Source organism: Bombina bombina, chromosome 6 (assembly GCF_027579735.1).
Source record: "Bombina bombina isolate aBomBom1 chromosome 6, aBomBom1.pri, whole genome shotgun sequence".
NCBI lineage: Eukaryota > Metazoa > Chordata > Amphibia > Anura > Bombinatoridae > Bombina > Bombina bombina.
In genome coordinates, this window is record NC_069504.1 from 87709595 (window position 1) to 87733476 (window position 23882).

The 23882-nt window shown below is 38.4% G+C and overlaps 1 protein-coding gene across 1 annotated transcript; it reads right to left on the bottom strand.

Moving 5' to 3' along the window:
* Positions 1 to 5991: 5991 nt before the first annotated feature.
* LOC128662646 (uncharacterized) lies at positions 5992 to 13859 on the bottom strand. The gene is made up of 2 exons (XM_053716508.1): positions 13723 to 13859; positions 5992 to 8247 (listed from the first exon to the last, which is right to left on the bottom strand). Exon 2 carries the CDS (start codon positions 8237 to 8239, stop codon positions 6092 to 6094), a length of 2148 nt encoding a protein of 715 aa, XP_053572483.1. The 5' UTR covers positions 8240 to 8247; positions 13723 to 13859; the 3' UTR covers positions 5992 to 6091.
* Positions 13860 to 23882: the final 10023 nt, after the last annotated feature.

A 23882-nucleotide genomic window follows, 5' to 3' on the forward strand; every position in this document is an offset into this window, starting at 1 on the left:
AAACTGCCACACACCTGGGCAGGAGTTTTTTTGTCTTACCATAATTATTTTATATATACATTGCTTCCCTGGGATCCCCTTTGAACAGTGCTATCTCTGCCCCCATTTCTTTTTTTTTTTTTTTATATATATATATATATATATATATATATATATATATATATATATATATATATATATAAAGTTAATTGGAGCCCTTTACAGTTAGGGAAAGTGTTATATTGTGTATTTACTGTAAATATTTCACATTCCAATGTTTTGAACATAGCAGAATATGTTCTATCTATTTCTATATAATATATATATATATATATTATATTATATATTATTTCTATATATTTTATATATATATATATATATATATATATGTATATCTGTATATATCTGTATATATCTATACCAATATATAATCATGTATATATATATATATATATATATATATATATATATATATATATATATATATATATATATATATATATATATATATGTATATATATATATATATATATATATATATATATATATATATATATATATATATATATATATATATATATATATTTATATATCTTTGTGCAAATAGAATATTTATGAATAAATAGAACATATTTTTCTATTTGTAGAACATTGGAATTTGAAATATTTTCATGTCGGGTTAGCACAGTTGAGAATATGCATTTGGGTTTGCAGGCAAATAGGGTGTAAGTTTTTTTTCCTTAAGTTATCATGCATACGATATCCGAAGTTCGGCTTTTTACATCGGGTTAGTGCAAGAGTGAAAACAGTCTGTGAATGTCAGTAGATTATATATATATATATATATATATATATATATATATATATATATATATATATATATATATATATATATATATATATATATATATATATATAACACATAGAGATACCCAGCACTCACCAGCTAGCTCACAGCTAAGATTTAAAAACACAACTGAAAAGGTTTGTTACCACATCTGGTCAAATGGGAAAAGCTCAGGCACCTCGTCAAGGTCCTTTCCACTGCCTGAGTCCCTAACACAGCCACACAATGCGCGCTTACAAATCCAAACAAACTGGGAACAAGGGAGGGGTTCACAGGTATATGTAATTACCCAGAGAAATACAAGACACGGAAGGAGTCTGCACTCCAAGACCGGACCGGGTACATATCCAATGACTCTACAACATTCCAGCACTGGGTGCTTAAATAGCACTCCCAAAAAGCTGTGCTGTCACCAGAGTCACAGGCAGTTAACCCCAGTCTGGAATGTGTGCAAGAAACATAGGGGGATTACAAACAAATAATACATTGATGATATTTTCATCATATGGACAGAAGGAGAAAAAAATCTTGAACATTTTCATAAATCATTTAATCTATTTCATGCATCAATCAAGCTTAAAATGAACTTTTCTAGAGACTGTGTCAGCTTCCTGGATACAACAATATCCATCACAAATGGCAAACTGCACTCATCTGTATACAGGAAACCAACAGATAGATGCAGCTACCTCTACAGCTCCCACCCCAATCACATAAAAAAATCCAAAATCCATAATCTACAGTCAGGCTACAAGATACCACAGAATTTGCTCAGATACCGAGGACCGTGACAAACACCTCATCACACTGTCCCAATCATTCAGAGAAAAAGGTTCCCAAACAAGGATTATAAATAAAAAAAATTAACTCTGCCCTCAATACTCCACGTGAACACTTGCTACAATACAGGGTGAAGAAAATCATATCACGTATCCCACTAGTAGTCAAATACAACCCTGCTGTGGAAGGGATACGAAAAATCATAAAAGACTTACAGCCACTACTCTTAGAGGATCCCACACTCAAAAAAATCTTTCCAAAACCCCCAATCCTGGCATACAGACAACCACCAAACCTAAAGCAGAAACTGGTACATTGGAAGCTACCCCTTGAGAAAAAGAACATTCAGAAAGGAACCAAGTGCTGCTATAAAGCTCTCTGCAAACTGTGTCAACACGTTTGTGAAAGCAGCACAGCAAATCACAATAATAAATCTTATAACATTAAAGGGGCATATTCATGTATATCTGCAAATGTGGTATACATGATACATTGCACTGCATGTGAAATGGGATGCTATATTGGAGAAACAAGCCAAAAACTGCACCTTCGAATGAACTTACACAGACACTCAATCAAAAACCACTGTGAAACAAAATACTGCACCCCTGTTGGTCACCATTTCAGCCAACCTGACCACTCCATCCAAAACCTCAAAATCAAAATTCTCAGAGGCAACTTCAAAAACACCATGGAAAGAAAAACCTTTGATAATGATAATGTACTTCAACCTGTTTAATTCTGGACTAAATGTGGACTCTGGATTCTTAGCACATTATCAAAATTTTTTGTAATGTACTTTCATTTAGTCAATTACATTGTATATTCCACATTCTTTATACATAGGTACACAGGTAAGCCTATGTCCACACTTTTGTCTTTTTTTAAAAAAAAATTGTATTCCCCCTGTATATACAATTTCACATCTTTATAGATATTGATTCAATGTTGATATATAACTTTATGTCAGTATATGCTCTATGTAAAGCTATATATTTCCCCTGTCTGTTCTCCTACACTGGACACTGTCTGCCTGTTACCTAAGCCCCCCTCGTCATTTTTACGACACCTCCTCCTCTCCCTGCACTGTCTTCTTAGCTATTCTGTGTTTCAAGATATAATCTGTAAATTCCATTGAATTGGTCAGTATTGCTTTAGACTTGATAAAGGAAGGAACTCTTCTGAAAGCTTGTCAACTTATAAATGTATAGTTAGTCCAATAAAAAAAGTATCATTGCTCAATGCAATACTCTTGTTATTTTGATATATATATATATATATATATATATATATATATATATATATATATATATACAGGGAGTGCAGAATTATTAGGCAAATGAGTATTTTGACCACATCATCCTCTTTATGCATGTTGTCTTACTCCAAGCTGTATAGGCTCGAAAGCCTACTACCAATTAAGCATATTAGGTGATGTGCATCTCTGTAATGAGAAGGGGTGTGGTCTAATGACATCAACACCCTATATCAGGTGTGCATAATTATTAGGCAACTTCATTTCCTTTGGCAAAATGGGTCAAAAGAAGGACTTGACAGGCTCAGAAAAGTAAAAAATAGTGAGATATCTTGCAGAGTGATGAAGCACTCTTAAAATTGCAAAGCTTCTGAAGAGTGATCATCGAACAATCAAGCGTTTCATTCAAAATAGTCAAGAGGGTCGCAAGAAGCGTGTGGAAAAACCAAGGCGCAAAATAACTGCCCATGAACTGAGAAAAGTCAAGCGTGCAGCTGCCAAGATGCCACTTGCCACAAGTTTGGCCATATTTCAGAGCTGCAACATCACTGGAGTGCCCAAAAACACAAGGTGTGCAATACTCAGAGACATGGCCATGGTAAGAAAGGCTGAAAGACGACCACCACTGAACAAGACACACAAGCTGAAACGTCAAGACTGGGCCAATAAATATCTCAAGACTGATTTTTCTAAGGTTTTATGGACTGATGAAATGAGAGTGAGTCTTGATGGGCCAGATGGATGGGCCCATGGCTGGATTGGTAAAGGGCAGAGAGCTCCTGTCCGACTCAGACGCCAGCAAGGTGGAGGTGGAGTACTGGTTTGGGCTGGTATCATCAAAGATGAGCTTGTGGGGCCTTTTCGGGTTGAGGATGGAATCAAGCTCAACTCCCAGACCTACTGCCAGTTTCTGGAAGACACCTTCTTCATGCAGTGGTACAGGAAGAAGTCTGCATCCTTCAAGAAAAACATGATTTTCATGCAGGACAATGCTCCATCACACGCGTCCAAGTACTCCACAGTGTGGCTGGCAAGAAAGGGTATAAAAGAACAAAATCTAATGACATGGCCTCCTTGTTCACCTGATCTGAACCCAATTGAGAACCTGTGGTCCATCATCAAATGTGAGATTTACAAGGAGGGAAAACAGTACACCTCTCTGAACAGTATCTGGGAGGCTGTGGTTGCTGCTGCACACAATGTTGATGGTGAACAGATCAAAACACTGACAGAATCCATGGATGGCAGGCTTTTGAGTGTCCTTGCAAAGAAAGGTTGCTATATTGGTCACTGATTTGTTTTTGTTTTGTTTTTGAATGTCAGAAATGTATATTTGTGAATGTTGAGATGTTATATTGGTTTCACTGGTAAAAATAAATAATTGAAATGGGTATATATTTGTTTTTTGTTAAGTTGCCTAATAATTATGCACAGTAATAGTCACCTGCACACACAGATATCCCCCTAAAATAGCTATAACTAAAAACAAACTAAAAACTACTTCCAAAACTATTCAGCTTTGATATTAATGAGTTTTTTTTGCCTTCATTGAGAACATGGTTGTTGTTCAATAATAAAATGAATCCCCAAAAATACAACTTGCCTAATAATTCTGCACTCCCTGTATATATATATATATATATATATATATATATATATATATATATATATATATATATATATATATATATATATATATATATATATATATATATATATATATATATATATATATATATATATATACACACACACATACTCACCGGCCACTTTATTAGGTACACTTTGCTAGTATCGGGTTGGACCCCTTTTTGTCTTCAGAACTGCCTTAATTCTTCGTGGCATAGATTCAACAAGATGTTGGAAAAATTCCTCAGATATTTTGGTCCATATTAACATGATAGCATCACACAGTTGCTGCAGATTTGTCAGTTGCACATCAATGATGTGAATCTCCCGTTCCACCACATCCCACAGGTGCTCTATTGGATTAAGATCTGGTGACTGGAGGCCATTGAAGTACAGTGAACTCATAGTCATGTTCAAGAAACCAGTTTGAGATAATCTGAGCTTTGTGACATCTTGCAATATCCTGCTGGAAGTAGCCATCAGAAGATTGGTAGACTGTAGTCATAAAGGGATGGACATGGTCAGCAACAGTACTCAGGCAGGCCGTGGCATTTAAATCATGCTCAATTGGTACTAAGGGGCCCAAGTGTGCCAAGAAAATATCCCCACACCATTACACCTCCACCACCAGCCTGAACCGTTGATACGAGGCAGGATGAATCCATGCTTTCATGTTTTGACCTTACCATCTGAAATAACTGCATTTAAATGGTCCCTAAGACTCTATAAATCTTAGTATCTATTTGCTATACACTTTAGTGAAAGGCTAATATTACATTTAATAATCCCTTATGAATTATTATACCCACTATATAATATTAACACACAATCACTAGCTTAAACTACTTGTAAGGTCATAAACTCACAAAGTCTTATTCCAGCAGTAACAAAACTTTTATTACAATGAGGCTAATTAAACATTATTACAATATGCAGATTAAATATAAATTACACATATGCAAATCACTTATAAATACTCAGCAGTGAACTATACATCAATATTACACTAATACATTTGCCCAATCTATGTGAAAGTATGGTGTGCTGAAATTATGTGTCTGTAAGGATCACTTACTTCTGATGTTAGCTGTGGTCACCATTCCAATTGAAAAAGAGTGAAAGAGGGTGAACTCCAGTATTCCTGCTACTTTTATTGTAAGTTTTTCATCCCTCCCACAATGATGATGTCACTCATAAGCAAGCCCTCATTGTAATTTTAAGAGTATGTGGTTTCATCCTGCATGTGCTTTGGGGGTAGGGAATGGCATTAGCCTTAGACACAGGATCTTAAGCCAGCTGGTCATCCTTCTCAGATGGGGGTCTGGTAATGTGATCTTTCTACATTCCATAGTGACCTAGTATCTGAATGAGGAGTTAACCCCTTCTTGACCATTCAGCTGAGTTCTTGTAGAATACATATACCATATATATATGTATATATATATACCCCTTCCAGACCATATGTGAATTCAGATCATGCCATTATTACATTCCCCCCCTTTTGGCAATGGAGGTTACCATACCCTTCCATTCCAATGGTTGTTTTTATATGAGTGAATCTGATGGAAGATTCCTAACCCCACCTATGTGTGATGGCTATATTAGTGTACTAAAGACGCTTCCATTCGCATACCATAATATAAGTGATATACACGTGCAATTAATGATTTTAAATAACAACACATACAAATTTGAATAATTATACATAATATAGAAATAAATAATATGATTATAAATGGATGTATAAACAGATTTCCCAATGCAGAACCCCATGATGACTGTTTCGAAAAGGAATTTGCTAATTTCTGCCACCAGGTTGCACTTGACATCTCCGTAAAAGTATGTTCAATCCTTTGTAGTTCTTGTTCCTGATGGTAGAAATTTACATGAACACGTTCCCCAAAATTTTTAAGATGTTCTAGTAACACAGAGTCTTTTTGCAATAAGGTTACCCATTTTTGCCAAGGTGCATCATCTACTAATATTGGGGTTATGAGTGGAGCCCCCAAGGTAGCGTTATATGTGAGTAACTGTGGGACAGTGAAGTTAAACTGTAGTGAACTTATCCTCACAGGGTACCCAGTAATACAATAAATCCCTGGTGTGATTTGTTCCCTTGAATTACACCTGTCAAACCATACATGCACTTCATCTTTAGGCTTCAATGCAACAAAACACACCTTTCCTTGTCCTAAGGGAAAAATCATATCTTGGGGATTAACTTTCTCCACAAAACCATTGCAATATGAGTGATTATGCCAGCAGGAATCAAAAATTATTCTTGCCTGGTTGGGTAGACATAAAATTTTAGAAGGAAACCTTATGCAGCCAGACATGTCTACCTGTTCCATATGGGAACCATTCCATATAAAATTTGGGAACTCTAACTCATGATGTAAAACATGAGATTCTGTGACAGGTGTTCCTAGTGAAAACAAATGATAAACATTCTGATAGGTACCACTAGTGGGCACAAGTGAAGTAGCCCTGCATATATTTTCCCTGCATCCCAACCAACTGTTTAACCATAATTCTCTGTGTTTTGATGCAAAACTGTTAACAACAGACTGCTCCCACCCTCCCAAAGGTGTATGGTTATTTTCCATAGCCTGTGCTATTAATTTAAAGTCAGTTGATAATTCTGTTTGCATGGAAATACACACAAAATCCCAGGATACTTCCCTTAACCTACTAATTACTCCTATCAGTATTTCCTCTGTATGTTGAATGGCAGGACCCTGAACCTGAATGACTGTCTGTGTCAGTGTCTCTACCAGGGTGTTTATCATTTGTTGCGTATGAATCCCTTTTGCATTTAACATCCCCTGAGACTGTAAGGTTGCTGTTAGGCTGGATATGTCAATGGAATTTACCACACCTAGCCCTGTTCCCACACCTCCCAAAACTGTATCCATGATATCCCTCCTAGTCCTTCTCCTAGTACCTTCTGCCCACTTAACTAATGCTTTTTCCATAGTGGCAGTAATTCTGGAACAATTTTGGTAATGTGTGGAAACTAGCCAATCTATTATTTTAATCTTCCACGTGATAAATTGGAATGTGGCATCCCTCAATACTGGAGTTGGCTTGATTGTACTTGTTTGAAATGGACCACTAGAAACAACACTTTTCCCCTTACACATTGGAGTATTGTCATAATGTTTCATCTTTGGTGTAGTGATTAAAGTAGAATAGATCAAAGGCGTAAATGTGGTTGTTTCCTTTATTTGATCTATTTTTAAGTATACTTCAATCCCTCCACCAAAGTTGGCAGCTGTAACCCTCCAATTAATCCCTTCTCCAATTTGTTGTTCAAATATAACCTTGGTTATATTATAGTTATCGCCATTTATAGTGTGAATAGGATTTGTAAATGTTGTAGACACAGAAACACCTTCTCCCACCAGACCTACAGTCCATTTTCCCCAAGCCACCCACTTACATTCCCATTCAACTTTATTACCCTGATTGACCCTCCAAAAACCAATTAAATTGTCTTGATGTTTTTCTGCAAATATTTCAATTTTCCCACCCACATTAAAAGTCAATTTTCCCAAACAATCTTTGTGAAGGTCTTGAGAGCTCCATAAGCCTGTCCATCCTCTGATGATGCTGCTTGAGCTCCATCTACGACTCCTTGTGAGGTTTGTGATTGAAAGTTCATTACAGTCACAGATTGGAAGTTTTTGCAATAACACCCACACAAATACAAATAGGTTTGTGGCGATCATTCCTCTCAGGCTCCACATAATGAAATCTGTCAAAAAAAAAGATTAAGAGAATATCAGTTCTTAGCAGAAATATCTACATCTGGGACAACTGTCCCTCTATACAATTTACATTGGTCAACATGGACCCATTTGTAACCAGGCTGCCTTCTGGTTTTCCCAGGGGTTGATCTTTCTATTTTAATTACAGTATTACCCAATTTGTCCAAAATTCTATAAGGTCCTTCCCAATTTGCATCCCAGGGAGAATTTTTGCGAAAATTTTTAATCATGATCAATCCCCCCTTCTCAAACAGAGGTGTTTGAGGTGTAGATGAAAATTTACAATCTGTTGGGGCCATATTAGAGGCAGCAAAAATTAGCAGTGAGCTCAACTGCTCCTGAATTTGGGAGAGATATTGATCTCTAGACACAGATTCTCTCAAGGGAGTAGACAATTGTGGTTCACCTGGGTGGCCTAATGCCATCTTTCTCCCTGTCATGAGCTCATAGGGAGAACACTTGGTAGCATTTGATGGTGTAGCTCTAATAGCCATTAGAACTGCTGGAAGATGTGTGACCCATGATTTACCATACTGGGAAAGCATTTTTGACAATTTTGTTTTTAATGTGCGATTCATGCGCTCAACTATACCAGAGGATTGTGGATGATATGGTACATGAAATCTTGTCTGTATTCCCAGTAGGGCACAGAGATTTTGCATTACCTGACCTGTAAAATGTGTACCCCTGTCTGATTCAATGAGTGTTGGAAACCCCCATCTTGAGAAAACATGTTCCCACAGTGCTCTGGCAGTAGCCTGTGCAGTATCACAATGAAGTGGAATAGCCTCAACCCATTTTGAAAAAATATCTACAATTACTAGGGCATACCTGAGACCCCCCTTTGATAGTGGAAGTGGGCCTATAAAATCAATTTGGATAGCTTTCCAGGGGCCATCTGCTACTGGTATTCTCTGGAGAATGGGTCTCTGACCTTTAGGGCGTGGATTAATTTGAGCACAAATTAAACATTCTTGTACACATTTTAAACAGGTTTCTGCTAAATCTGGCCAATGAAATTTTTGCCTTAAATGGTACTCTAATGCACTTTGCCCAATATGCCCAAGAAAAGAATGTGTTTGCTGTGTTATAGGTCCCTGCAAATGACTTGGGACCACAAAAACCAATTTAGCCTGTGGATCATTGGGATTAGAGTAACATATTAACCCATTACAAATTGAATAACCATTTGGGAGTGTTTGCTGTTCCTGTAACAGAGGGAAAAGGTTAGGATCTTTAGCTTGTTCTGTTTTCAAATCAGGTACCTCTGAATCTACCATTGTAATCTTTGCTATGTGTACCATTGTATCTTTAGATGTAACATGCTCTCTCCATGCTTCCTGTGTCTCACTGTCATTCTCATCTGATTGCCATGGTTCCCCATCTACAGCTGCCTGTTTGGCTAACATGTCCACATGTGCATTCCCTTGTGAATGTGCATCTGTGAAATGTGTGTGTGCCTTAACTTTAACAATAGCTGACTGCAATGGGTGCTGTGTTCCCCAATCTACCAATTTCTTAAGGGCTTGAACATGTGACAATGGTTTGCCTGCTGAGTCTACCATTCCTCTTAGATTCCAAATTGGTAAGTACTCTGTCAGTGATCTGGTCACATAGGCACTGTCACTGTATATACAAATGTCTTGTGTGTCAAACCTGTGGCAAGCCATAGAAATGGCTTCTAATTCTGCTCTCTGTGCTGAGAATGATCTTGGTAACATAAATTTAAGAGCTAATTGTTGCGAGGGGACCCAAATAGCAAAACCAGTATTAAATTGACCATCCTGCCAAAATCTTGAGCCATCTACATAAATTTGTAAATCCTGGGGAGAAGTTTTGTCCCTGAACAATTTATGAGGCGATTCCCTGTGTGTGAATGTCTCTGTGCAGTCATGGGGTTCACCCTGAGTGTGCATTAGTTGGGGTAATGTGTATTTTGCATTGTGTTGTACAGTGATGTCACGATGTTGCAAATCTATTAACCACCTAGTCACTCTTTGTGTTGAAACCCCACTTAATGATTTCTCCAATAACAGCTTTATAGGGGTATGTGGTGTTTGGAGGATGAGCTTCCCAAATCCCACTATATGCTCAGTAGCCTGAACTGACCAATGCACCCCTAACAAAGCCTTGATACATGCGTCATAACCTTTCTCTACTGGAGTAAGAAGCCTGGAAAAATAGCCAACAGGCCTCCATTTTTCAGCCTTCTCCTGCAGTAGGACTGTGGAAATTGAAGTGTCAGATGTGTATGTTTGTAAAGCAAAAGGGGCCTCCCTCTCCACTGTGGCAAGGGCAGGGGCTGATGCTAAACCTTCCTTTAACACTTTAAATGCTTCCTCATGTTCTGTATTCCAAGGAATTTTCCCAACATCCTCCCCTTTCAAAAGATCATAGAGAGGTTTTGCTTTTTCAGCAAACCCTTCAATGAAATCACGAGAAAAATTTACCAAGCCTAAGAATTGTCTTAAGGACTGCCTATGCAAAGGTCTGGGCACCTGAAGTATGGCTGTAACTCGTTCTCTAGTAGGGCATCTTGTACCCCTTTGTATTGATACTCCCAAAAATGTCACCTTTTGTCTCATTAATTGTACTTTTGAAGTGTTTAACTTGAGGCCAGATTCAGCAATCAAGCCAAACAGTTCATTCAGCCGCTCCAAATGTTCCTCTACTGTCTCTGTTTGTAACAAAATATCATCTACATACTGTATGATACTTTCTGGGACTGAGAATGTTTTTAATACCTCTGCTAATGCTTGGTGAAAGTATGTAGGCGAGCTGTGGAAGCCCTGAGGAAGCGAATTGAAGCAAAATTGCATGTTATCAAAGCAGAAAGCAAACTTATATTGGCACTCTGGGGCTAGTCTGACACTCCAAAAACCATTACTTATATCCAGAACAGAATACCACCTACATGTGGCACTCAGTTTGGATACCACTTCAGGAGTAGAAGCAACTAGATTTGTAACAGGTGGGGTAACTTTATTCACCATACGAAAATCAGCAGTTAACCTCCAAGTATTATTTGCTTTCCTTACTGGCCACAAAGGAGAATTATTAGAGGAGGAACATTTCCTAATTATCCCTTGGCTTTCAAGCTGACTAATAATTTGCCTCACAGGTTCAATAGCTTCTGCTGGAAAACGATACTGTCTTTGTGGAGGGGGGTCAGGGCCTACAATATTGATTTCAATGCCTTTTAATATGCCACAATCATTCTTATGTTGAGCCCATATGTCAGGGAAATCCATGACCAATCTCTTCAAATCAGGGTGACTTTCAGTATCCGGCCACACCCTTTCTGAAGGAATTGATGCAATGGATGCTATGGGACTGATGTAAGAGTCATCTAATATTACAGGTTTTCTCCCTCTAGTATCCCTCCACAAAACATTGTTACATAGGTCCACTATCATCCCTTCTGATCTCATTATATCAGCACCAAGTATTGTACCCTCTGTGTTTTTGCTCTGCCAAATGGGAATTTCCTTAGTCCACTGATTACCTAGTGTCATAGTCACATTTGGGATAAGGGATGCTTGGGACTGGGATCCCCCAAGTCCCACAAGAAATGTCTGTCTTGTCCCTTGTGGGGGACTTAATGGTAAGTCTGTCAAAGTTACTGAAGCTCCTGTGTCTATGAGGAGTTTTGTGCGATGGCCCTCAATCACACCATAGACACAGGGACGTCCAGAATGATCCCTAAAGGTGTTACATATAGGGACCATGTCATCCAGGGCCTGAGGTAGTCAGTCAGAGCAGGATATCAGAGGAGAATTATTTTCATAATTCTTTTCATGATATCCCACTTCCCCTCCCCCCACAGTCATCACTCTCAAAGCCTCATGCGCTGGGCCATACAGATTAGTACCAGGCCTAAGCTTTGCGGTGTATTCCTGTCCTGTTTTATCTGGGGGCTTAATCTTGTTATTTTTCCCTACCCAATTATGTGCATAGCTTTCTTTTGGAGGTGCAGAGGGATGTAATCTTTCCTGCCCTCCCTCAGTTTCCTTCTGAATTCTCTTTAAGAATCTGCAATCTACTCGTCTGTGCCCATATTTATTGCAGTAATGGCAAGTACCTTTGAAGGGACCCTCTGAATATTTTTGTTTCCCTTCATTAGTGGTTACCACAGCAATTCTGTGTTGCCCTGTGTTCTTTTTCTTTAAAATGTTCTGCCTAGCCTTACCTATAATAGATAACACACCCTCTAGTGTATTCTTTTCCTCAGCCATCATTTGTATGCTAGGTTCCAAATATGTGAATTTTTTAATTAAATACTGCAACATATCATGAGGTGTTTGTTCTGGTGAAATTCTGTGTGTCAGTCTATATAATTGTTCAAATTTAGCTGCAAATACCCATGGGTCATCATTTAATGCTACTTGCATTTCTGCAAGAGAGTGACTGTCCAAATCTCTACTCCCTGTCACTAGTTTACAAACAGCTTTTAATCTGTCCCCATCTGAACCCCATTTATCCTCCTTAAACCAATCTGTGTTCAAATTAACTGGGCCTGCAACTGGTGATTGTAATCTAGCTGCAATGCTGCCTGGAAGCCACATTTTTAACAAAAAGCATGCTTCCTTATGTGACAACATGTATTGTTTTACTGCAGACTCAAAATTTGACATGTTAGTGAAAACATCTGCTTTAACATCATACACTGGAAAGAGAGGTTTTAACTTTACCAGTTGTCTCATTACTTTATCTCTATCTTGTTTTATAAGGGTAGTTGATACCAGGGATGATGTTTCAGCAGAGGTGGTAGAAAAAAGTAAATTTTGCGATTGAGTTAAATTTCTTCCCCTGGATCTTACACTGGGTGTTAGTGATAAAGTATCTGTTTGATGTTCTGTGTTTAATGTTCTTGGCCTAGTTATCTGTGGGGTTAGTATTGGAATGTGTGTGCTCTCTGTATTTTGTGTGTGATTCAATCTTTCCTCACTGTTTGGAATAGGCACCCTCCCCCCATCAACATGTGGGCTTTGCACCCTTCCCCCATCAACATGTGCCCCATCTTCCTGCGACACACATGCATTGTCCTCATTTAATACTGCAACAGGGGTTAAGTTTGCAAGTCCCTGTCTCAATGAAGCAATAAGTTGGCCTCTTGCGTCATAATTTTCTTCTAAAGTATTAATATATTCTGCATTTACCCCACATGTGGGGCAATTCTCATCTAATGTGTTACAATTGATCTCTGTTAACATGGCTATTGGGGGAGAATGTTCAAAGATTGCTCTATTCATTTGGTCTTTGATAGCTAACAACAGTTTCATGCAATTCTGTAATTTGGATTTTTCTTTTGTTAAACAAAACCTTTTTTTATCAATAAGCTTATTCTCATTCTCACATTGCAACCACACATCTTTCAGTCTTTTAACTATGTCAGTATTTTCATCAACAATAGGCTCAAATGTGCTACATTCTGCATATTTAACAATTAATTCCATACTCACACTTTAAAGTGTCTTCAGACTGCCAGCAAATCAGATTCACGTCCTGCGCGATATGATTTTCTCTGCGTCTGGTTCAACTGATCCTTAGGTAATGCCTCTCTGGATCTGTAGTCTTGGCCAAAGACTTTACTGCTGAAACGCTCAACTCAAAAACAGTATAGCAAAAACTAGGTTCAATTTTCGTCCAAAAATCACACTTGTATTATAAAAAGAACCTGGATTAGTCCCCCCTTAAAACAAGTGTAGTTGGTAAGAAAATTCGCTGGGTCGGCTCGCCAATGAAATAACTGCATTTAAATGGTCCCTAAGACTCTATAAATCTTAGTATCTATTTGCTATACACTTTAGTGAAAGGCTAATATTACATTTAATAATCCCTTATGAATTATTATACCCACTATATAATATTAACACACAATCACTAGCTTAAACTACTTGTAAGGTCATAAACTCACAAAGTCTTATTCCAGCAGTAACAAAACTTTTATTACAATGAGGCTAATTAAACATTATTACAATATGCAGATTAAATATAAATTACACATATGCAAATCACTTATAAATACTCAGCAGTGAACTATACATCAATATTACACTAATACATTTGCCCAATCTATGTGAAAGTATGGTGTGCTGAAATTATGTGTCTGTAAGGATCACTTACTTCTGATGTTAGCTGTGGTCACCATTCCAATTGAAAAAGAGTGAAAGAGGGTGAACTCCAGTATTCCTGCTACTTTTATTGTAAGTTTTTCATCCCTCCCACAATGATGATGTCACTCATAAGCAAGCCCTCATTGTAATTTTAAGAGTATATGGTTTCATCCTGCATGTGCTTTGGGGGTAGGGAATGGCATTAGCCTTAGACACAGGATCTTAAGCCAGCTGGTCATCCTTCTCAGATGGGGGTCTGGTAATGTGATCTTTCTACATTCCATAGTGACCTAGTATCTGAATGAGGAGTTAACCCCTTCTTGACCATTCAGCTGAGTTCTTGTAGAATACATATACCATATATATATGTATATATATATACCCCTTCCAGACCATATGTGAATTCAGATCATGCCATTATTACACCATCTGAATTTTGCAGCTGAAATTGAGACTCATCAGACCAGGCAATGTTTTTCCAATCTTCTATTGTCCAAGTTTGGTGAGCCTGTGTGAATTGTAGCCTCAGTTTCCTGTTCTTAGCTGACAGGAGTGGCACCCGATGTGGTCTTCTACTGCTGTAGCCCACCTGCTTCAAGGTTTGATGTGTTATGCATTCAGAGATGGTGTTCTGCATACCTTGGCTATAACGAGTGGTTATTTGAGTTACTGTTGCTTTTCTATAATCTCGAACCAGTCTGCCCAGTCTCCTCTGACCTATGACATTAACAAGGAATTTTTGTCCACACAGCTGCCGCTCGCTGGATATTTTCACTTTTTCATACCATTCTCTGTAAACCCTAGAGATGGTCATGCGTGAAAATCCCAGTAGATCAGCAGTTTTTGAAATATTCAGACCAGCCCGTCTAGTACCTACAACCATACAACGTTTAAAGTCACTTAAATCCCCTTTCTTCCCAATTCTGATGCTCGGTTTGAACTTCAGCAAGATGCCTTCACCACGTTTAGATGCCTAAATGAATTGAGTTGCTGCCATGTAATTGGCTGATTAGCAATTTGTGTTACCAAGCAATTGAACAGGTGTACCTAATAAAATGAGTATATATGGCTGATTTTGAAATAGGAAATAGGAAGAGAGCTATTGAAATCTTATTGGCTGATTAGAACAGCCAATAGGATTTCAGTAGCTCTAATCCTATTGGCTGTTTTGAAAAATTCAGCCAATAGGAATGCAAGGTACCCCAAATTGATTGCAGTACCTTGATTAAATACTCAGTATACGAGGGACATCGGATGAAGAGGAGCCTCCATGCCACCGAGGACCACCGGCGCCGCCGAGAACCATCAATGCCACCACAGATGACCACCGCTGTGGATCGCCACCTCTGGGAAGACCGCTCCGGACCTCCGCTCCATGCATCCTTCGCTGTGGATGAAGATGATGGACCCGTCTGGAAGAAGACCTTCTCCTCTGGACTTCTAAAATCACGAGTACCTATTTGGGGCTTTAGTGTTAATTTTAATTTTTTTTTGTTTTGTTTTTTTAGATTAGGGTTCATTGGGCAATTTCAAAAAGAGCTGAATGCCCTTTTAAGGGGAGTGGAAAATAGCTGAATGCCCTTTTTGAGGTCAATGCCTATAAAAAATTCACCTATGTATATGTGATAGACATAAACACATGAGATTGTCAGGAAACACAAAAAGACAGACATCACAAGCACATCATCTAGAAATGGTGTTTAGCAATCACATTATTAAAGGGACATTTAACACTAAAAACATTTTGTAAGTATATTATTGAGGCTATTCCCTGCCTCCCTCTAGTCATAGGTGCAAACATGTTGACCAACTTTTACTTCATTACAGTGCTGACAAGCAGCTACTCTCCTTCATATACCTGCACTGTAACCGAGGTTCCAAAATGGCAGCACCCATGATTTGAGGGAGATACATTAAATGTATGTAATGTTTAGTGTCCCTTTAAAATGTTTATTTTTATTACAAGCAAACATTTTTGTAATTGTTAGTTACAGTACTTATGTCGTTTTAAACAGGCTCTGTCAGCAATCTCCTCATTGTGATCATCATTTAACCATTTGTCTTTACATCTTGTTTCTTGGAAACCAATATATAAACTGCAGAGATGTTAACCAATAAAAATGAAAATTTAACATTTAACCCCTGTCAATAATTAATTATCATAAACTATGTAAATATGGTCTATGTGTAATATTTTATATATTTTCTATAAAATAAATATATTGGAATTTACTTTTTTATGGTGATGTGGAGAGACAGTAATTAAACACTGACAATGATAAACTAAAGGAAACATTTATTTAGCTTATCTCAATATTGCTGCCAATAGTAATAATTTTCTTTTTTTCATAGAGATTACAAACAACACAGATCTTGGATATCGTCCACATTTGGCAAATCACTTGAAAGTATTTTTTTTAATGGAATCATATTGAGACACTGGTATTTCATCTTGTAAATTTAGTTTGGAAAACTTTAAAACAGCTTGTATAAGTCTATACATATGGAGAATTGCAGCTGTACAGCAGTAAAATGTAGCTGCTGATCATTGTGAGAATAAGCATGGAACCTTTTTAACGTTTGGAACCTTTTGTCCTTGCAGAATCCAGGATAGAATTTAAGGATTTATAAAACAGCTGTTCATAGTGCTATTAATGCCAAACAAAGCAAGTGAGCTGTCCTTCTGAGTTTGTTTTGGAGTTTGACTTTTCTCATCAAATAATCAAGAGTTCAGCACTTTTAAAATGAAAGACAATGGGCCAGATTTATTACTCTGAGACCTTGCAGAGGCAGTCATCACATAATTCTAAAAGAAAAGAATCTTAACCTAATGTTTACTGAAATGCATGAACTGCCTCACTTTCATGATCATACCTCAAAGTCCAGCAAACACTGACCTGGCTTGTTTCTGGATTTGAACTTGGGTCTTTTGGCTCATAACCCAGTGTTCCTGTTGCCACTAGAGTGAACCCTTTTTCCCTGAGAATGTCTTAAGAATGTCTTTCTCTCTGCCTGTAGATCTGTCATTATGTGTGTGGTCTATCTGTAATTAACACTATTTAAGGCCGCTCCACCACTAGCTATTTGCTCTGACATTTAGTTTGTCATGTATATCATGTATATATCTGTATATATTGTCCTGTGTCTGTTATTTTGCTGGTTTCTTTGATTTTGCTTGTTTATCATATTTCTGACCCTGCTTGTTCTGCCACCTGCCCTGACTTTTCTGGACTGCTTACTATGGCCTAGATTTGGAGTTCGGCGGTAAAAGGGCTGTTAACGCTCCGCGGGTTTTTTTCTGGCCGCACCATAAATTTAACTCTGGTATCGAGAGTTCAAACAAATGCTGCGTTAGGCTCCAAAAAAGGAGCGTAGAGCATTTTTACCGCAAATGCAACTCTCGATACCAGAGCTGCTTACGGACGCGGCCGGCATCAAAAACGTGCTCGTGCACGATTCTCCCATAGGAAACAATGGGGCTGTTTGAGCTGAAAAAAAACCTAACACCTGCAAAAAAGCAGCGTTCAGCTCCTAACGCAGCCCCATTGTTTCCTATGGGGAAACACTTCCTACGTCTGCACCTAACACTCTAACATGTACCCCGAGTCTAAACACCCCTAGCCTTACACTTATTAACCCCTAATCTGCCGCCCACGCTATCGCTGACCCCTGCATTACACTTTTAACCCCTAATCTGCCGCTCCGTAAAACGCCGCCACCTACGTTATCCCTATGTACCCCTAATCTGCTACCCCTAACACTGCCGACCCCTATATTATATTTATTAACCCCTAATCTGCCCCCCACAACGTCGCCGACACCTACCTACACTTATTAACCCCTAATCTGCCGAGCGGACCTGAGCGCTACTATAATAAAGTTATTAACCCCTAATCCGCCTCACTAACCCTATCATAAATAGTATTAACCCCTAATCTGCCCTCCCTAACATCGCCGACACCTACCTTCAATTATTAACCCCTAAACTTCCGATCGGAGCTCACCGCTATTCTAATAAATGGATTAACCCCTAAAGCTAAGTCTAACCCTAACACTAACACCCCCCTAAGTTAAATATAATTTTTATCTAACGAAATAAATTAACTCTTATTAAATAACTTATTCCTATTTAAAGCTAAATACTTACCTGTAAAATAAATCCTAATATAGCTACAATATAAATTATAATTATATTATAGCTATTTTAGGATTAATATTTATTTTACAGGCAACTTTGTAATTATTTTAACCAGGTACAATAGCTATTAAATAGTTAAGAACTATTTAATAGTTACCTAGTTAAAATAATAACAAATTTACCTGTAAAATAAATCCTAACCTAAGTTATAATTAAACCTAACACTACCCTATCAATAAAATAATTAAATAAACTACCTACAATTACCTACAATTAACCTAACACTACACTATCAATAAATTAATTAAACACAATTCCTACAAATAAATACAATTAAATAAACTAGCTAAAGTACAAAAAATAAAAAAGAACTAAGTTACAGAAAATAAAAAAATATTTACAAACATAATAAAAATATTACAACAATTTTAAACTAATTACACCTACTCTAAGCCCCCTAATAAAATAACAAAGCCCCCCAAAATAAAAAATTCCCTACCCTATTCTAAATTAAAAAAGTTACAAGCTCTTTTACCTTACCAGCCCTGAACAGGGCCCTTTGCGGGGCATGCCCCAAAGAATTTAGCTCTTTTGCCTGTAAAAAAAAACATACAATACCCCCCCCCCCAACATTACAACCCACCACCCACATACCCCTAATCTAACCCAAACCCCCCTTAAATAAACCTAACACTAATCCCCTGAAGATCTTCCTACCTTGTCTTCACCATCCAGGTATCACCGATCCGTCCTGGCTCCAAGATCTTCATCCAACCCAAGCGGGGGTTGGCGATCCATAATCCGGTGCTCCAAAGTCTTCCTCCTATCCGGCAAGAAGAGGACATCCGGACCGGCAAACATCTTCTCCAAGCGGCATCTTCGATCTTCTTCCATCCGGTGCGGAGCGGGTCCATCTTGAAGCAGGCGACGCGGATCCATCCTCTTCTTCCGATGTCTCCCGACTAATGACGGTTCCTTTAAGGGACGTCATCCAAGATGGCGTCCCTCGAATTCCGATTGGCTGATAGGATTCTATCAGCCAATCGGAATTAAGGTAGGAATTTTCTGATTGGCTGATGGAATCAGCCAATCAGAATCAAGTTCAATTCGATTGGCCGATCCCATCAGCCAATCAGATTGAGCTCGCATTCTATTGGCTGATCGGAACAGCCAATAGAATTCGAGCTCAATCTGATTGGCTGATTGGATCAGCCAATCGGATTGAACTTGATTCTGATTGGCTGATTCCATCAGCCAATCAGAAAATTCCTACCTTAATTCCGATTGGCTGATAGAATCCTATCAGCCAATCGGAATTCGAGGGACGCCATCTTGGATGACGTCCCTTAAAGGAACTGTCATTAGTCGGGAGACATCGGAAGAAGAGGATGGATCCGCGTCGCCTGCTTCAAGATGGACCCGCTCCGCACCGGATGGAAGAAGATCGAAGATGCCGCTTGGAGAAGATGTTTGCCGGTCCGGATGTCCTCTTCTTGCCGGATAGGAGGAAGACTTTGGAGCACCGGATTATGGATCGCCAACCCCCGCTTGGGTTGGATGAAGATCTTGGAGCCAGGACGGATCGGTGATACCTGGATGGTGAAGACAAGGTAGGAAGATCTTCAGGGGATTAGTGTTAGGTTTATTTAAGGGGGGTTTGGGTTAGATTAGGGGTATGTGGGTGGTGGGTTGTAATGTTGGGGGGGGGGGGTATTGTATGTTTTTTTTTACAGGCAAAAGAGCTAAATTCTTTGGGGCATGCCCCGCAAAGGGCCCTGTTCAGGGCTGGTAAGGTAAAAGAGCTTGTAACTTTTTTAATTTAGAATAGGGTAGGGAATTTTTTATTTTGGGGGGCTTTGTTATTTTATTAGGGGGCTTAGAGTAGGTGTAATTAGTTTAAAATTGTTGTAATATTTTTATTATGTTTGTAAATATTTTTTTATTTTCTGTAACTTAGTTCTTTTTTATTTTTTGTACTTTAGCTAGTTTATTTAATTGTATTTATTTGTAGCAATTGTGTTTAATTAATTTATTGATAGTGTAGTGTTAGGTTAATTGTAGGTAATTGTAGGTAGTTTATTTAATTATTTTATTGATAGGGTAGTGTTAGGTTTAATTATAACTTAGGTTAGGACTTATTTTACAGGTAAATTTGTTATTATTTTAACTAGGTAACTATTAAATAGTTCTTAACTATTTAATAGCTATTGTACCTGGTTAAAATAATTACAAAGTTGCCTGTAAAATAAATATTAATCCTAAAATAGCTATAATATAATTATAATTTATATTGTAGCTATATTAGGATTTATTTTACAGGTAAGTATTTAGCTTTAAATAGGAATAAGTTATTTAATAAGAGTTAATTTATTTCGTTAGATAAAAATTATATTTAACTTAGGGGGGTGTTAGTGTTAGGGTTAGACTTAGCTTTAGGGGTTAATCCATTTATTAGAATAGCGGTGAGCTCCGATCGGAAGTTTAGGGGTTAATAATTGAAGGTAGGTGTCGGCGATGTTAGGGAGGGCAGATTAGGGGTTAATACTATTTATGATAGGGTTAGTGAGGCGGATTAGGGGTTAATAACTTTATTATAGTAGCGCTCAGGTCCGCTCGGCAGATTAGGGGTTAATAAGTGTAGGCAGGTGTCGGCGACGTTGAGGGGGGCAGGTTAGGGGTGAATAAATATAATTCAGGGGTCGGCGGGGTTAGGGGCAGCAGATTAGGGGTACATAAATATAACGTAGGTGGCGGTCGGCAGATTAGGGGTTAAAAATTTTAATCGAGTGGCGGCGGTGTGGGGGGACCTCGGTTTAGGGGTACATAGGTAGTTTATGGGTGTTAGTGTACTTTAGGGTACAGTAGTTAAGAGCTTTATAAACCGGCGTTAGCCAGAAAGCTCTTAACTCCTGCTATTTTCAGGCGGCTGGAATCTTGTCGTTAGAGCTCTAACGCTCACTGCAGAAACGACTCTAAATACCGGCGTTAGAAAGATCCCATTGAAAAGATAGGCTACGCAAATGGCGTAGGGGGATCTGCGGTATGGAAAAGTCGCGGCTGAAAAGTGAGCGTTAGACCCTTTAATCACTGACTCCAAATACCAGCGGGCGCCCAAAACCAGCGTTAGGAGCCTCTAACGCTGGTTTTGACGGCTACCGCCGAACTCTAAATCTAGGCCTATGAGTTCTTCTTCTGTTCCTCTTGTTTTTCTGTCTTGGACTCTCTTTATCTTTGCTGCTATATGACTTTGCCATAGAATACCTACTTGTACTTCTAGTTTATCTCTATCAGAAAAATTCTGCCTATATCACTAATATTTATTTGCAATATTATCCTTTCCAGTGCTGCTTATTTATCTATGCCAAAGAGCTCCATGTACGAAACAGCGAAAGCAGCTCCTGAGCCCTTGCGGGGCAGGTTCACATATGCAAGCCTGCTTCCCACAATGTAAGAAGCAGCGGTCAGTAGACCACTGCTTCTTACATCCTACACCACCTCTGAAGTGGCGAGGGACAATAACAGAGAGCTCGCTCACTCTCGGTGATTGACAGCCCCTTCAGTCACGCGATTGGTCGTGAAAATGAAGGGGTGGGCATTACACACTCCGATGAGTGTGTAATGATATATAAGGGCAAGCGCATCAACAGATCTGCTGCCCATGTGTAGTAAAGATGGGTGGACAGCTTTGCAAGTTGAGAAGCTGTCCGCCCGCCGGTTAGTACATGGAGCCCATAAAGTCCCTTCCTTTGCTGCAGAATTTCCATGCCTATCTTTGCTATGGACATATTGTTTATATGCTACAACAGTTTCTAGCACTGGTGGGGGCTTTCATTTAAACCAGGCGTGGTCTACACTTCAATACAGCCTTAGCCACTTATTCAACCCAGTCAGGGTCTGCAGTCTTGTTCCTGATAGCTGTTTGCCTAAATCTCCAGACTGTTAGTAGCCATGATCCAGCTCGCAAAAGTATTCCCATGGTCAGGGGGTTATAAGCACCAAACGGGTAAATGCCAGCCCTGAAGATTGCCTGTATTTAGCTGGTCTCTGGCCGATCCGGACACGGAGTTCTAATGTGTTGTGGCCATCTTAGATGTCCCCTGGCTCCGTCCTCCTGTAGTTTATTATTTTATGTAACATGGATTTAGGTTAGTTTGCATTTTGGGTGTGTGGCAGTATAGGGGTTAATTGTTTAGTATTTGCGGTGGGTTTGTGGCAGTATATATGTTAATAGTTTAGTACTTGTGGTGGGTATAAGGCAGTATAGGGGTTAATATGATAGATACCTGCTGTGCAAATGTTGCGGTTTAGATCTTTATTAATGTAGTATTAGTTTTCGAATGTGAGGTACTTTGATTTAGGGATATTAGGATTAGTGATTAGGCACAGCAGCTATATTTCAAAGGATCCTTTACTATATATTGCCAATATGGGTGGCGATGCTGGGTGTTATCTATAGCCAGCATTGCCGACCAATGGCATGTATAGAAAACGGCTCTCGATGATGACGCTATGTTAGGAGCTTGGAATATTTTGACAGGCTCACTTGACATAGCAGTGGATCCTTTGGAATATTTCACCATCTCGTAGCACTTTCGATCATCAAGAGTGCTCGGCACCAGGACCTGCACTAACTTTAGCGTGTTAGGGTAAGTATGTAACTACATTTACATTCATTTTACATTTTTTACCAATGATTTGTAATATCATATCAAACTCTATTTAATCTGGCAGGTAGAGTCCAAATATGGTGTTTTGCTTGAAATCGGGACCAGTGAGTTACACTCAAAAAGTCTTGGTTTACTCAGTAATAGGTCAAAAAGTGTTGTCAGGGGGTTAGTCAAGTCTTTTTAGCTTTGGAATTTGATGAGTGAAAAATGACCCCATGAATGTGTCATCACTACTGAAAATTTGGATTATGAAGTATAGGACTATTTTTCAGCAAACTGATAATGAAAAAAGTGCAACTGATAAACAATTAAAATAGTTGATTGTGAATGCATTAGAAGGAGAAGGGCTCATCTACATCCATTAACATGCAGATCATTATTATTATAGTTATATCCTAGCAAAAGTGAAATACTAAGATGCTGTTGCAAATTAGAGGATTTTCTATTTGGACTTTTTTGCCCCTTTAACTAATCCAGTAATCATGATGGAACAGAAAAAGTAGATGTTTGCAACCTAAATAAAATGAAAGATGTGTAACCACAGGCTTCATAGAAAACATATGCAACCTCTCATCATTGCGGACTAATGAAAAAATAGTAAGTAAACTGAGGAATTAGCCTGAAAATAATTTTGTGTGAGTCCAATTATTTTTTTGTTTTCTTTACAGTGATTAAAGCCTTCATGACAGAGTTGAGTATGG